Genomic DNA, 14,595 nt, shown 5'->3' with positions numbered 1-14,595 from the left:
CTTGAAATAGTTTGAATATGAGATTTAATTGATCTCATGGTACTTGCACATATTTTCTCTGACATTTGGTGGGTCATTGATAAAATCTATAATTTTTTGATAGAGAAACTGGCAATCCCATCCAGACAGACTGGTTTGTTGAGCCCTTATGAATTTTAACAGTTTCATAATATTCATAGAACAGCAAATTTTGCTACACAAAATAAGTTTAATTTATTTCAATTCTATCTTGACAAGGGGTGGTAATCCCCAAATGTTCTCATAAATAGTTGCTAAGGTATTACCTCCCTTTCTTCAGAGAGTAGCTATACATAGTGGTCTGATATAAACCTATACCTAATAAAATTTTTAGAATTTTTTTACACAGATTTCTGGTAAATGAGAAATAAATATTTATGGCAACATATAGTCTTAAAGAAAGGGTGTTTAAAAAGAATTTTACGTTGCACAAAATGTTTTTGTAATGATCACTAAAAAAGTAAAGACCATCTATACCTGCTGTATTCCATAACACTTCACCATGGTTATCATCTCTCTCAAGAATTGGTGAAATGATCACCATGTTGTATTTCTTTGCAAGCTGCCAAAATAGAATTATTACATTAAACTAATTGGTTAACAAGATTTAATTATCAATTCTGTGTCAAAAATGTACTAATTATTTTGTTTTGTAAATTCAACAGAAACGAAATACTATGATAATGAAATTTACTTCTGCAAATTTAAACATAGCTGATACATGTAAAATTTATATGTCTGACTTTCATATTTAGACCATTTAAGATGATATAATATCATGTTATAAAAAAGAAAATCTTACATTTTGTAAACTAAAATAAAACTTTGCCAAATTTCCCATAAAATGTTTAAGAGCTTGCACCAGGGCCTTGTAGCACAGACTGTCTTCATAACACTTTCCTTCACCCACTTAATTACAGTATAATGTAAAATGACAAATGCAAAAAAATGAAATATAAAAAAACCAACCAACCTCTTGTAGCATTTTTGTAGTTGGACCGTCCTCAGCTGACTCTGCGAACTGGCACCATGGATGTTTCTCCCTTGTACAAAATGCAAATGGCATAGCTAAAATATAAAAAAAGAATAGTAGAAAAAAAACCTATGACAATCATGATAAAACATCAGTTTAAAATTTTCTTCATCAGCTATAAAAAAATACGGGCCAAGTTCAGCTAAGGTAATAATGAAACCATCAGCATGTAGCCCAAGCTAAATGAATAAAAATTTTGCTGTTGAGTGTACATGCATTTCATTTTGACCATCATTTGTAAAGAAACCAATGTATACATGTATTTGGATGTCAATTTTGTCAGCTGTTTAATAACAGGAAAAAGTTTATGTTGATTTGTTATACTTTCATATGGATATATTACGAAATTATGTTAGATATTTGTTAGCAAACTTACTCCAAGCTTCTTGCAGACATAAAATATTAACCCCACATTTCGCAGCCACAGCTATAATATCTGAGATTCTTTTGTGAAGAGATTCTACCTGCAATTAAGACACAATAAGAAACATTACCAGAGATAAATACACAAAAAGTAGGATCAAAGTCAGCCTGCTAAATAGATAATGGCCTCCAACAACCTTCAGCTTGATATCATTTAAGAGTAACATGCATAATTCAAAATATCTCAAACACCAGAATTCATCAGCCATAATAATTATATCAATTAAAATATCACAGTTATAATATATAACAAATTGGCCAAGTTCTGATTCTGTTGATTCAGCTGATTCTGTGTAAATCAACTTATGCCTTGACTTTGGAGCAGTCTGGTAGTACTTTAAGGGATTACAGTATCTAAACTGCATTTAGAACCATTTCCATACGACACTGATGCCCAAAGTCCCACTTTTTTGTACAGACAGACAGGGTCATTGACAAGGGCTAATCTATATCACACCATCCCACCCTAGGTGAATGCATAATAATAAAACAGTAGTCTAAGAGATAATAACATAGAAGTCTAAGAGCAGAAAACAGTATAGAGATCTTGTTATTTTGTAAGTCTGTATGAATGTACAGACTAATCTTGTCATAGACAAGTCATTATTGCCCATGACACTACAACAGGTTAATCTAGTAAAGTTTGATGAGAAGATATATTAAACACTACAAAATATAGCAATGTCAAGTCATACCTGCTCCAGGACTGGCGCAGTTGTTGGTATTATGATCTTGTTCTGTATTGCCCCAACACGAACAATTCTCTGAGACCGCACTTCCTCTCGCTGAGCATCAAATCCAAAACCTTGGATCTCAAAGTCCTGCTCACCAGCTGCTGACAATGCATCCTCCGGGAGATTCAGAGTTCTGAAAATTTTGTTCACAAATCTTAATGTTATTTATTGGCTATGGTTTTTAAGAAGTTTACAAATAAATCTGTTTCCATAATTATTCATAAAACATAAATACATGTAAATTATATGATAGTCATATGATAGAAATTGCTGTTTCCAACTGAATTTTTGTCTATGTGGATGACTTTACTATAGCAATTTGACTTTAAATATAGAAGTATAGAATGAGTGATTTTTATTTCTTTTAAGCTATATTTCATATACATGTAACTGTGACTTTTATATAACTGAAACATTTTTATGTGTGTGAAAAAATATATAATCTTTATTTGGAGACATAATTACTTAATTTTCTTAAAGCCTTGTTTTACCTTCTAACAGAACAAATAAATATTACTGTTATATTCTTAACTTCATCAGATATTCTATATAAATGAATATCAAGCATCACTTTTTAACCTCAATCCCCAATAAGGATTCAAGTCCTACTGTGAATTTGAATTTTCCATCAATGTTATTTATGCAGGATTTTAATCTTACATCAAAATGCCAAAATTCAGCAATCTTCATGTCCATGTATGTAGTCTATGTTTAATGAAGGTCCATCCGCCTGGTAATAATTAAATTAACAGGGGCGTAGCCAGTTTTATTAAACTTGTAGGCCCATAAAAGAGGTCTGGGGGGTTCGCCCCTAGAAGCCAAAAATAAGTTTTGATTACAAAGAGCCAAATGCCTGTTCCAAAGTTTTTTCAAGGAAATCTTATTATCAAAACAATAATTTTAAACTTATGATTGCAAACTTTACTGAGGTCACGATAAATCATGCATAAGCCTAAAACACACATGATTCGACCATACGACTTGAACCCACTACCAACCCCAACCCGCCTGTTTTTATTGTCTATTTTTGGGACTTTTGAAAATGTCAATTTCTTAACTAACTGCCTACATGACCTAATAGTAGCTACGTCACTGATTAAGGCACAAAAAACCCACACAATACATAACACATTATATACACCATACACGAACACTATACACACTTTATTTCACACCTTATAAAACCAATGAACTTTCAGTGTTTGCACCATGTAATGATCAAAAAGAAATCATAAGAGTCAGAACAATCTATATCAATCAAATGCATATCATACCCCATATAGCCTAAATTTCATTTTCAAAGTCCAAAAATCAATATAAAAATCCTTATTGTACTTGAACTAAGAAATGGTTGTGTGAAATAAAGAAGTCATAATACAATACTGATGCTATTGGACAGTACACAGCTTCAAAACCTATATTAGACTAAGCTAGTACCTCTTTCATTACAGTTTTGACAGCTGTGTACTCCTTCCATGGAATTCAGTATATTGTACTCAACAATGTATGATAACTGCATATTGCACTGAATACACACTATAGACTATATATACAGTCCAATATTGGATTGCATATATTGTAATGCACATACACATGTACTTGCAAAATTCAGTGTCATATTCATTTCACCTTCAGCTACTTAATTAATTATTTTGATAGGGAATGTCAAACGTCAGCATTGCATGTATGGGCTCTTTTTTTATATGACATGCACTACATGTTATTTTTTTTTTCAAGAGCAGTTTCAAGTAATGATTCAAAAGTATACTGATGATGATGCTTATATAAACATTGTTGCTTTCTTCAATAAAATAAAAACTAATTTCTTCGTTAATTAAAGAAAGATCATTATACATTATAACTGAGTTAGTGAAAGTGAAAAAAAGCAGCAATTTTTTTTTAAACTTTTGTTGTTTAATTATTTATTTGGTGACTACAATGTGCCATTTTTCCTCTATACAGTGTTATACTGCCTCACAGTATACCAACTTAAACATTTCAGATTGTAGGTCAATGAAATGATTAATCATGCTCCTGCATTTCAAAATGTTATCTCACCTACTTCCAATGTTAATGGCATTTTACAAACCAAGATACCAGCAGGATATTTCAATGGTTTATCTATTGTAACTCATTAAACTTAAAAGAAATAGCTAGGGCAGTATTGCAATAGTCTGATAGAGTTATCAGCTTAATGTCAATACATGTACTATATTGTAAATAATGTTTTCATTTCACTGCTCTAGCTTTCAGACAAGCAGACTAACTAAACAAAGAAATACATGCATCTCCCCCTTACACTTAATCCCTCAATTAAATGTGTGTAAGTCTGCAACATTTGGTGCACTCAATCAATCTGTGACCTTGGTTTGATCCTTCCTTTTTTCATTTTTCCTTGTTATTATTTTTTTCTCTTTCATAAATATGACCCAAACAAATGTATCTCTTAACTTAAAGCAGAATATTTTAAAAACTGATAATTATTTAACCATATTAAATATAGAAGTATCTTATTGTTGTGCTATAATAAACAACTTTCATGATTATCAAAGAACAAAAAGCAATGATAGAACATATTTGAGCAAATGTGATTGAAACTACATGTATATAAAACACATGAAAAAACAACAACAACCCAAATAGTCTGCTATCAAATTGATACCATTTTATTGCTGTTGTTTTCATTTTAATGTAAACTATTTTTTAAAATTCAAAAATATTTTTTTATAACAAATCTTCAACACCTAACATCAATCTAAATATCTGAAGAGTTATGTAATTTATGTACTGTAATTTTGAAAATATGGAAGAAGATAACCAAAAATCTGTATAATTGCAAATTTACTGCAGCACTGTATTGTATAGCATGCATTTTCTAACAGAAAATGTGCCTTAATATAAATTGGATTGATTTAAAGGCCTACAAGTAACATCCAATGAACATGAAAACCACTTGACCTGTTGACATGTACAGTACATACGTAACATACATGAAGCCCATTAATTAAGTGAAGTTTTGGCTACAGTAACTTGTGCTGTTCTGGCTATCCAGATATCAATGAAGTTTGAATGACGTCTTATTAAAGGTACTATAGTCTTTTATAATATTTCTGTGCATTAAATTTTAGCTATTGTCACAACGAAACTGAAAGTAACTGCACGAGTAAACAGGAAATGCGTCGACCACTAGATTTCTGCAAAATAAAACAAATCTAAACAATGACAACACATGCAAAATATACCTGACTTCCTTTCCATACAATATTCGTCTAACTTCAGCGAATTCAGATGGTGGTAAATGCTTTTTGAGTGATTTCTCCACACTTTCAAATTCTGCAGACATTTTGACAGCAGTATTTACTTAACCCAATAGCAGATTTTGACCTAAATTTGGATGAGTCTATTTCAATCTAGGTAAAATCAAGTTTAGAATTTAAATAGCATGGTATAAATTAAAATAAAGTCAAGCGAAGTAATCGTTTAACACTTATATAAAGGTTCTCAATCAACAAAGTGGGAAAGATAGCCAGCGTAAGTAATATGTCAATTTATTTAGGAATGTTCTATTATAGCCAAGAGGTATACGAACGGTCAGCGACTGCTATCGATTTTTACATAAAGTTGCGTACGCTGAATAAAGTTTATGAACGTACATTTTCGTAATACTTAAGAGCACATATGATCACTAAAGTTATACATGGAGCTCTATCAATTTTTAAAGTAGGCCTTAATGACAATGTCCCTTGCGCAAAATACGCAAACGCAAAATACGCAAACATTTTGGCACGAGAATTACGTGCATTAGTAACCCGGTAGGATAGGCTTATTCAGAACGAAGTTCTTTCCGTTTTATTTTCCTCTTACATTTGTTTTTAGTATCTGTTGGTGATGGGTCATAAACTTAAACAAAATTTGCAAACACTATCTTCCTGGGACATATGGAATGATAATTGAGCCGCGTCACGACAAAACCAACATAATGGGTTTGCGACCAGCATGGATCCAGACCAGCCTGCGCATCCGCGCAGTCTGATCAGGATCCATGCTGTTCGCTTACCAACTCTATTACAAGTAGAGAAACTGATAGCGAACAGCATGGATCCTGATCAGACTGCGCGGATGCGCAGGCTGGTCTGGATGCATGCTGGTCGCAAACCCATTATGTTGGTTTTGTCGTGACGCGGCTCATATGTCTAAAATTTGTCCTCGAACAAAAAGTGCGTAATAACAGAATTTTGAACTCAAGATTAACGGCTCTTATCACGAACATTTGAACCATTTCAACTTTTTACTGACTATATTTGTCCATTTTAATTAAGACAGGACATCATGAAGGTCGTCATATTACTCGCTATTCTTATCATAGGTGAGAAAACATATAAAATTATATATAATTATACTCCTACATTTTCTTTACAAATTTCTTCATGTTTCTACTCATTGCTTTCAATTCAATTTTGTTTTGTTGTAGCCTATACTTGCAATCCATTTTTTTATAGTTAAAAATATTATTGAAAAAATGGCATAATAATAATTAACATGTTATTTTTCTACTTTCAAATGATAAATATTATTTGCGGACGCTTTTCAAAGATCTTTATTTATGCTCTATTTATACATTTTGTCTCTTTGAGTATTTTATGTCATTTCATAGCAGTTTTTTTGTGCGTGGTTTCTTTAAGGTGTGAGCTGTTTCCCGGAGAAGCGGTCTCTGAATGGATGTAACAGTTTTTGTCCGATGTACATCATTGAGTTTTGTGGGTCTGATGGTAAGACATACAACAGCAACGAATGTTTCCTGAAATCACAATGGTGCAAGTAAGTCACTTTAGCACACATTTTATACTTTAATTAAATGCACTATAAAACTGTTTTTGTGTATTAACAATAGTGTATCAATGGTTCCTATGTTCCATGTATTAAGCAAATCTTTGGTTACTATTATCTGAATTGCAAGAGTTTAGGTAGCACTCCACACTAAATTTCAAGTTTCTGCCGTCAATGTCCTACAAGCAATATGTCTGATAAATCTGATCCCAAACTACACGGGGGAGAATCACGCCGTTCGTTACCCAAACAAACAAGATGACGGATGCAGTCAAAAAGTAGGTTTTTCCCTTTTTTCTCTGAAATTCGTAATGTTCTAATGTAAAAGTACATATAACAACCTTCTCCACAATTTTCCTTGCACACAGGATTTTATTTCATGATGTTTCGTCCCGTACTTCATCTGAAATGCGCGTCATTAGATTCGAAGCGAGATAATTTTCCACCGGTTTGATCGCGGTAACGTACGGCTTTTTCTCGAAAATTCACTGTTTCTTTCACATATATGTATATTAACTGAAACCACTGACTGAAAAAAGGTGTAATATGTCGTCATCTAAGCATTCATGTCCATTCTGGCTAGAATAACCGCTGAAAATATTAATATCGGGGCATTTTCCGGAAATGATAAGGTATGGCGCACAAAATATCAATGATAACGTACGGCGCATTTGTTTTCTGATTAATTGATTTTCTATGTGATAGAAAAGTTATGTTTACAAGACATAAGTGGATGTGTAAAACCAAATTAAGAAACTGAACTAAATTATATTAGTGTCCAGCTTTATTTGTCATCCAATGAAAGCGCTGTATTTCTTAAAAATTCTTTGTGTAAATTTTCATAGAAGAACAAAGGTCGATGATATATCAAAGTCCATTCATAGCAGCCTTTTATTTTTCATAGTGCTTCATAGAAACGCGTTCGTGAAAATAGACGAAATAAAGTAAATATTAATGAAGTCAAATAACGCTTGACACTAAGTATGTTTGTATTCATCCGAAGCTGTTCTTCAGAAATAAGTAATATTCCCCGGTCGCTATCGCTCCCGTCGACGTTTCTAATTTCTGTAGAACAACACGGATGAACACTAACATATACTTCGTAAACACTAGTTTAAGAGTAGAGTTATAATTTTTTAAAACCGTTCTTTCATAAAGATAATGACGTCATCTAAGCGCATAAGCGGTCTGGCATGAAAGCTTTCAGACGGTTTTTCCGGCATGGAATCCAAATTCGATTCGAAAACTTTTTAACACTAGAAATTAATAAGCAATATCCAATGTCACTCTTTTATTGCTGATACCTGCAATATTTTTTTAAGAAATTATTGTTTTTGTTGGGGCGTTTGTGGGAAAAAAACGCCAGAATATGATAGGCAAATTCTTGCATGTAATTGTTTTGATAAAATTATGACGTTCCTTTCATTTACAATTATGAAATCAGCAATTGATGCGAAGGGACCTTCATTATTTTAGGATTTGTGTATAAACATATAGTAATCGCGTTTATGTATTAAAAATCGATAAATATACAACAATTTTGCATTAATGGTTCGTGTAGTGTATGTTTCTTTTGTATGTATGTATATGTGTGTATGTATATGTATATACAAGAGACCTATAAGTTAGTGGTTTAAAGATCAATTGTTATATGAAAATGTTCATTATGAAACTACTTAGAAAATTTGGGCTGGTACTAGTATTTACTTTATCAATCAAATTTGATCTTCTCCAAACTTTTTCATTATTTTTGATATTATGTCTCTATGAACTGTTAGTAATTGTGCATGTTTTATGTCCTCATCGGCTTTAAAGCCTATTGGCTACTGTCTACTATAAGCGTAAATATATCTGACGTCATAGTGGCACAACGTCACGCTAAATGGTATCGTTTCAATATTAACCGCCCGTCAAATAAACAGAAAATTTCTGATTTACTAAATTAATTGAAGTTTTTCCCATAACATCATTTTTTAACTCATTCAATAAATTCAATATAGAACCTACACTCATTCATTATTCTCTTTTATGTATTTTCTTTCAATGAACGACCAGATTGAATAAACACAGGCTCATCTCGTCTGGGTGTAAGCTAGTCGCAAGTTTCAAATATTAAAATTCCCTTATCAGAAATTTGTAAGGAATGATTTTAGACTTTTTCTTTGGAAAAGAAAATATATCAAGCCGTTCGTACCTTTTTAATATTTTTGCTCTGCTGAATGCGTTTCTTCTTTCTGATAAGGGGATAAAACCATAATTATCGCACAAAAATGGCGAAATTTAATGTGAAGACAACACTACACAAATTTTTCCTGAAAGTAGAGGCTTTTTCTCCATTCTGCATTTTATGCAAAATATTCTCAAACTATACACGTGTGTTTTAATTGGTATATTAACAACGGATATCTATTATGCCACCAGATAGAAAGATATTTAGTACAGCATTGTTCAATAAATTATTTCTGACCTGACAGACATTTTTTTTTCAAATATCTATCATTTCCTACATAAAAATAATTCATTATTAGCTGACTGAACAAATTTAAATTTAATACCAAGTAGTAAAATGCGCCGTACGTAATCATTTATATTTTGTGCGCCATACGTTATCATTTCCTGTAAATGCCCCGATATTAATATTTTCAGCGGTTATTCTAGCCAGAATGGGTATGAATGCTTAGATGACGACATATTACACCTTTTTTAAGTCAGTGGTTTCAATTAATATACATATATGTAAAAGAAACAGTGAATTTTAGAGAAAAAGCCGTACGTCACCACGATCAAACCGGTGGAAAATTCTCTCGCTTCGAATCTGGTGACGCGCATTTCAGATGAAGTACGGGACGAAACATCATGAAATAAAATCCTGTGTGCAAGGAAAATTGTGGAGAAGGTTGTTATATGTACTTTAACATTAGAACATCACGAATTTCAGAGAAAAAAGGGAAAACCCTACTTTTTTACTGCATCCGCCATCTTGTTTGTTTGGGTAACGAACGGCGTGATTTTCCCCCGTGAACTACACAACGGGGAAAAAGAAAACACATTTTGTTAAGAACATAAACCATTGCAAATCTGTAATGAAGTCATCCCAAGTGCAACAGTCAGGCAGTTAAAAAATTCCAATTCATTCCGTAAAAGCCAAAAATCTATAGTGGTCCGATACCCAAAACAACATTTTTCGTCCCTCCGGCAAAAAACCCTGCAAATATACGGTCTACAGAAACTCTGTCACTGCTTTAGCAACTCCCTATACATGCAAACTATCACAAAGAAATAGGTGCTTGGCCTTGTTGATTTTTGCTATTGCTGAAAGTGTGTACCCCGGCCCCTGTAAAATTACTTGTTTTCATCGAGCATGCTGTTTAAAAGCAATGTTTACAAACAATGGCGGCCTTGACATCAATAAATATCAGCATGTGATTTCTAACCATGTTTTCGAATTTGCCAATGATCATATTACATGTCACAAAAACAAATTTCACGCTGAAATGCATTTTAAAGACAACCAGTCATTTAAATCCACAAAAGCCACTATATCCATGAAATCCTCCCTGGCCATTCCAAGCTGTGGCTTTATTTAGTGTGGTGTGCTGCCTTAATGGTTGATTGTCTAAAATCGATGTGTTTTTCAAGGAAAAAGTAAGATGGCGTCCAAGATGGCCGCCATGAGTTTTACTTATTCGCATACAAACACTCATTTTATTAAGGCGTTGTAAATTTTTGTCTATACTTTGTAAAATGACAATTTTTGTAATCATTTCGCATATAAACCGTGACAACAATTTATCATAATGTAAGCTTACATAAAATTCCGAAAGCATGCGAAATATGAATATATCGGTAATATGTACATGTGCCGAAACGGGTGTATCTAAATAATTTGAAGTGGAATATATTAAATACTTACTAAGATCTACGTTAATTAAATAATAAATAAAGCTGTGTCGCATCATTAAAGTTTTATAATTTTTGGTTGGTGGTCGCTTCCAATAAAACCTGCATAAATTTGTTACCATGCAAGGGCTGCCTTAGACCATTTTACGTGAATAAATGTAATGTTTATTTGTCAAAGACCTTCATGCAGACGTATAGGAGTCTTTTTAGTTTCTGAATTAGATATCTCTACACCTGCTGACGTTGACTGTCTGTATAGGACAATAATCTTGGTCTTCTGTAATGTCATTTTCAACTTAATTAAAATTGATATAAAGTTTTAATTCTTAAATATTTTTTACTACTTTTAAATGTTGAATTTTTCTTTCAGTGAGGGAAGGAACGATTTTGAGAGTTTTTCAACTCTGCACATGGGAGCTTGTACTGGGCAGGAGCTATTAGAAAAGACCACAACTTCAGCATAGTTATGAAATGACTGTAATTAAGTTGTTGGCGAGATTTGAAAACGAAAAAATAAACAATTGATATTAAAAATAAATCTTTTTGTTCAATTTTTGGTATGTCGATTTGAATTTGCAATGCCATACTTCTGCATCTGATAAAACAAAACAATTAAACACAAAGATCATAAAAGCCCGCACGCACGCACACACGCACACACGCAAACACACACACATCAGGAAATTCTGACCATGTAGAGATATCCTTAAAAATATGAAAACAAAAATCAAAAAGAGAGGTGACATAATCATTCATTGAACGCATCTCCAAACAAAACACAGGAGCCCAGCATGTCACCGAACTAAAAGAGAAGAGAGCACATGTATGAATGTATGAAGCATGTACAGGGAATTATCATTTTAAAAATTTGATAAACAAGCTGAGAAAATCAATCAACATTAAAGCTAGTACATGTAATAAATAAAAATGGCCGACTCAGACAAATCGACGTAGTGAAAGAGACTGGACGATCCGGGAGGCGGTGGGAGGAAGAGTCAAAAACGTTTTAAAAAAAACACACACAAAAAACAACAATATAGCAATAGGCATACCTGACGACTTATAACAAAATACACTACTAACATTACCACAAATATCTTACGTCAAGTTACAAGAAATACATCTTAAGGAACACCAATGGCACTGCCTAGGAACGATCAGTAGTAAAAGCGTTGCCTTGGAGTTTTAACAGATTTATGGTGCCCAAAATCTTTTTTAAAAGCCCCCTTATGTTCCTATCATACGAGACAGTGTTAATAAAATGGATTCCCGCCAACAAAATTCTAACAGTTGTAAAGAAAAATAAAGAGGAAAATAGAATTCTTAGAGACCAAAATTTAAAATCTTGCAGGCTCTGTTTGATTGAGTCTGTTTATGGACGGTACTGTAAAGTACAAGTTCCGGCTTACATAGAATTCAACATTTAAAATGAAATGGCAAAATGTTGAACTCTGAATCATTCCCAGATGAATTCATACGGCGGTTATAATAGAGCCTTCAGTGTGACACCTAAGTGTCATTTCATGAAAAACGACGCATGGTCCCAACTAAAATACATTGCGTGCACTGAAAGTGAAACAATTAGCGAAATATAATATAACGGAATTCTGAGATATGAATCCTGCATATCGCAGAACTTGTCAAAAGGCAAATATTCTAAGGGGGAATCACCGTAATGATCACGTTGACAGCAATATGCATATAATATGACAACCCAGTGATCCTAACAAAAGTACTCAATGCCTTAAAGAAAGACAAAGATGCAAGACACTCGCAAGCAAGGGTCAATTACATCTCCATAGAAATAATCTATTCCATGGTCACAAAAAAGAGTTGTCAAACCGCTATTGAATTCGGAAAATCGCAATTGCGGTTAAAGAATATTGTAAAAGTGTGCAAGTTTAATGGTGTACAATGTCGCATTATGCTTAACTATCTAGACATACGATCAAGCCACATAACACTTTAAACAATAAATGTAAGTCACTGATGCATCAGACCGCTTGTTTTGATAATAGGCCTCCATAAAATCTTTCCATAAAACATACAAAAAATGTTATTCAAACCTTTAGTTTTGATTAGACATAACTTTCATCCAGCCACACAACAGCCTCCAAATCAAAAGTAGACCATCATCCTGAAACCTTCAAAGCAAGAGCATACGAAGCAATCGTACATGACATGACCTTGTTTTGTTTCGTCCTTCTACTTTTGCCCCTAAACCCATTTCTAATTTAACTTCATACCCATTCCTCTAATAATTCCTAAACTGACCACCCTCTTTTATGTAATAAATAGTCCCTCCTTCGCCCCATTTTTTACCCGTGTCCCCTTTGGTGCCTAACTTGATGACATTGCTTTTTTATATTGTGGGGCTGTGCTTCGTAAGCATTACTCCCCGTAGTTGACCTTTTTTACATTTCATTTTAATCTGGGACTTACGATACATCTTTAAATCCCAGTTTGAATAAAGTTCATTAGTTCATCAGTTCGGATTTTCAGTTTAATCAATAAATATCATTAAAATAGAGAGAAATACAAATCCCTAATTAAAAATTAAAGAACGCACAAATACTGAAAATCACAGGTGGCAGTATCAGTGTTTGGACACCCCACCCCTCTCTGCCCCTGGACTGGGCTGGAGCCCTACTACAACCCTGAAAGAAATAATTCAACACTCTAAGGATAACTATAAGGTATCAAATACAAAATGTTAGTCATCCAATGGTGCAATAAAGCACTTTAGCTGATCATCCATTCGTTATTTTATGTTTTAAGAGATATAAGAGGTCAAAAATATTATTTTTGTCGATAAAGTCATTCTGAGATATAACACAGATTGTCGCCCCGTACATTTGATCAAAGATGCTATATTTGTTATCCTTTAAGACCGTTCAGCACGATATTATTGTAGTGTATACATGTTTGTGGTATTTTAAGTTCATTATATTTCGACCCTTTTTCAACTTTAGTGGTTCCAGCATTCTTACTTGAATAATGTTGAATCACCCTTAAGATATGCTGCCTGCTTTTAAAATTTGTCTTTTTGATACCTTATCTGTGATAAACAGGCTCCATAACCCCTTTTCCATTTTGTTTAGTCCAGCCCATTGTTTTCTCGTTTAGGGCACACACATTATTTTAATGGTGACCATATGCCGCTTGTCATGGAATGGCATTACTTGTAACATTGAAGGTCACATGATAACTGTATGGACACTGCTGCAGATTTTTTTAATTCAAAATTCCACCACTTTCGTGTTTAAATGTTAAATTCCGCTTAAGCCGGTGCTAGTGGGCGTGGATGGAAACCTGCCCTTACCATTACGGTCCATGAACAGGCTCAATCAAACCGAGCCCGCAACATTTTAAATTTTGTCGTTTTGGACGTTCTTTAGGGATTCCGATTTTCTCTATTTTGTCGTAATCACTCCTTACCTTAAAAGTGAAGACATTGATAAGACATTTGTAGCTCTGAATATAAGAGACTAAACACTAATGTTTGACAAGTTTTAAAGAGTCCATAAATATGAACAATACATTAGTTTCTTTACTGTAGAGAAACTTTAATTATTTTCGCTATCAAAAACTGAAGATTCCATCAACGTAGGATACTTCATTCCATTTAGACGCAAACCATTTTCTGCACTTAACACAAAA

The 14,595-nt window shown here is 33.2% G+C and overlaps 2 protein-coding genes across 3 annotated transcripts in view; one reads left to right on the top strand and one right to left on the bottom strand.

Moving 5' to 3' along the window:
• The window catches only part of LOC132745898 (beta-ureidopropionase-like), a 29,150-nt gene extending 23,534 nt beyond the window's left edge, over positions 1 to 5,616 (bottom strand). The window contains exons 1-5 of one of the 2 annotated variants that reach the window (XM_060734905.1): positions 5,451 to 5,616; positions 2,170 to 2,341; positions 1,428 to 1,515; positions 992 to 1,086; positions 496 to 580 (exon numbers count right to left, since the gene is read on the bottom strand). In XM_060734905.1, coding sequence (XP_060590888.1) covers positions 496 to 580; positions 992 to 1,086; positions 1,428 to 1,515; positions 2,170 to 2,341; positions 5,451 to 5,551 — 541 coding nt within the window. In that variant the 5' untranslated portion in view covers positions 5,552 to 5,616. The remainder of the gene's footprint in view (positions 1 to 495; positions 581 to 991; positions 1,087 to 1,427; positions 1,516 to 2,169; positions 2,342 to 5,450) is intronic. The other variant, XM_060734904.1, reaches the window with a different exon arrangement.
• An 802-nt stretch (positions 5,617 to 6,418) lies between these two features.
• LOC132745899 (turripeptide Ici9.2-like) lies at positions 6,419 to 11,473 on the top strand. The gene is made up of 3 exons (XM_060734906.1): positions 6,419 to 6,574; positions 6,891 to 7,026; positions 11,306 to 11,473. Exons 1-3 carry the CDS (start codon positions 6,538 to 6,540, stop codon positions 11,397 to 11,399), a joined length of 267 nt encoding a protein of 88 aa, XP_060590889.1. The 5' UTR covers positions 6,419 to 6,537; the 3' UTR covers positions 11,400 to 11,473.
• The last annotated feature ends 3,122 nt before the right edge of the window (positions 11,474 to 14,595 follow it).

The sequence above is a fragment of the Ruditapes philippinarum genome, unplaced genomic scaffold, assembly GCF_026571515.1.
Source record: "Ruditapes philippinarum isolate M1 unplaced genomic scaffold, ASM2657151v2 ctg8260_1_1_1_1, whole genome shotgun sequence".
Taxonomy (NCBI): Eukaryota; Metazoa; Mollusca; class Bivalvia; order Venerida; family Veneridae; genus Ruditapes; species Ruditapes philippinarum.
Note: the sequence above shows the minus strand (reverse complement) of the source record. Positions and strands in the feature narration are given on the sequence as shown.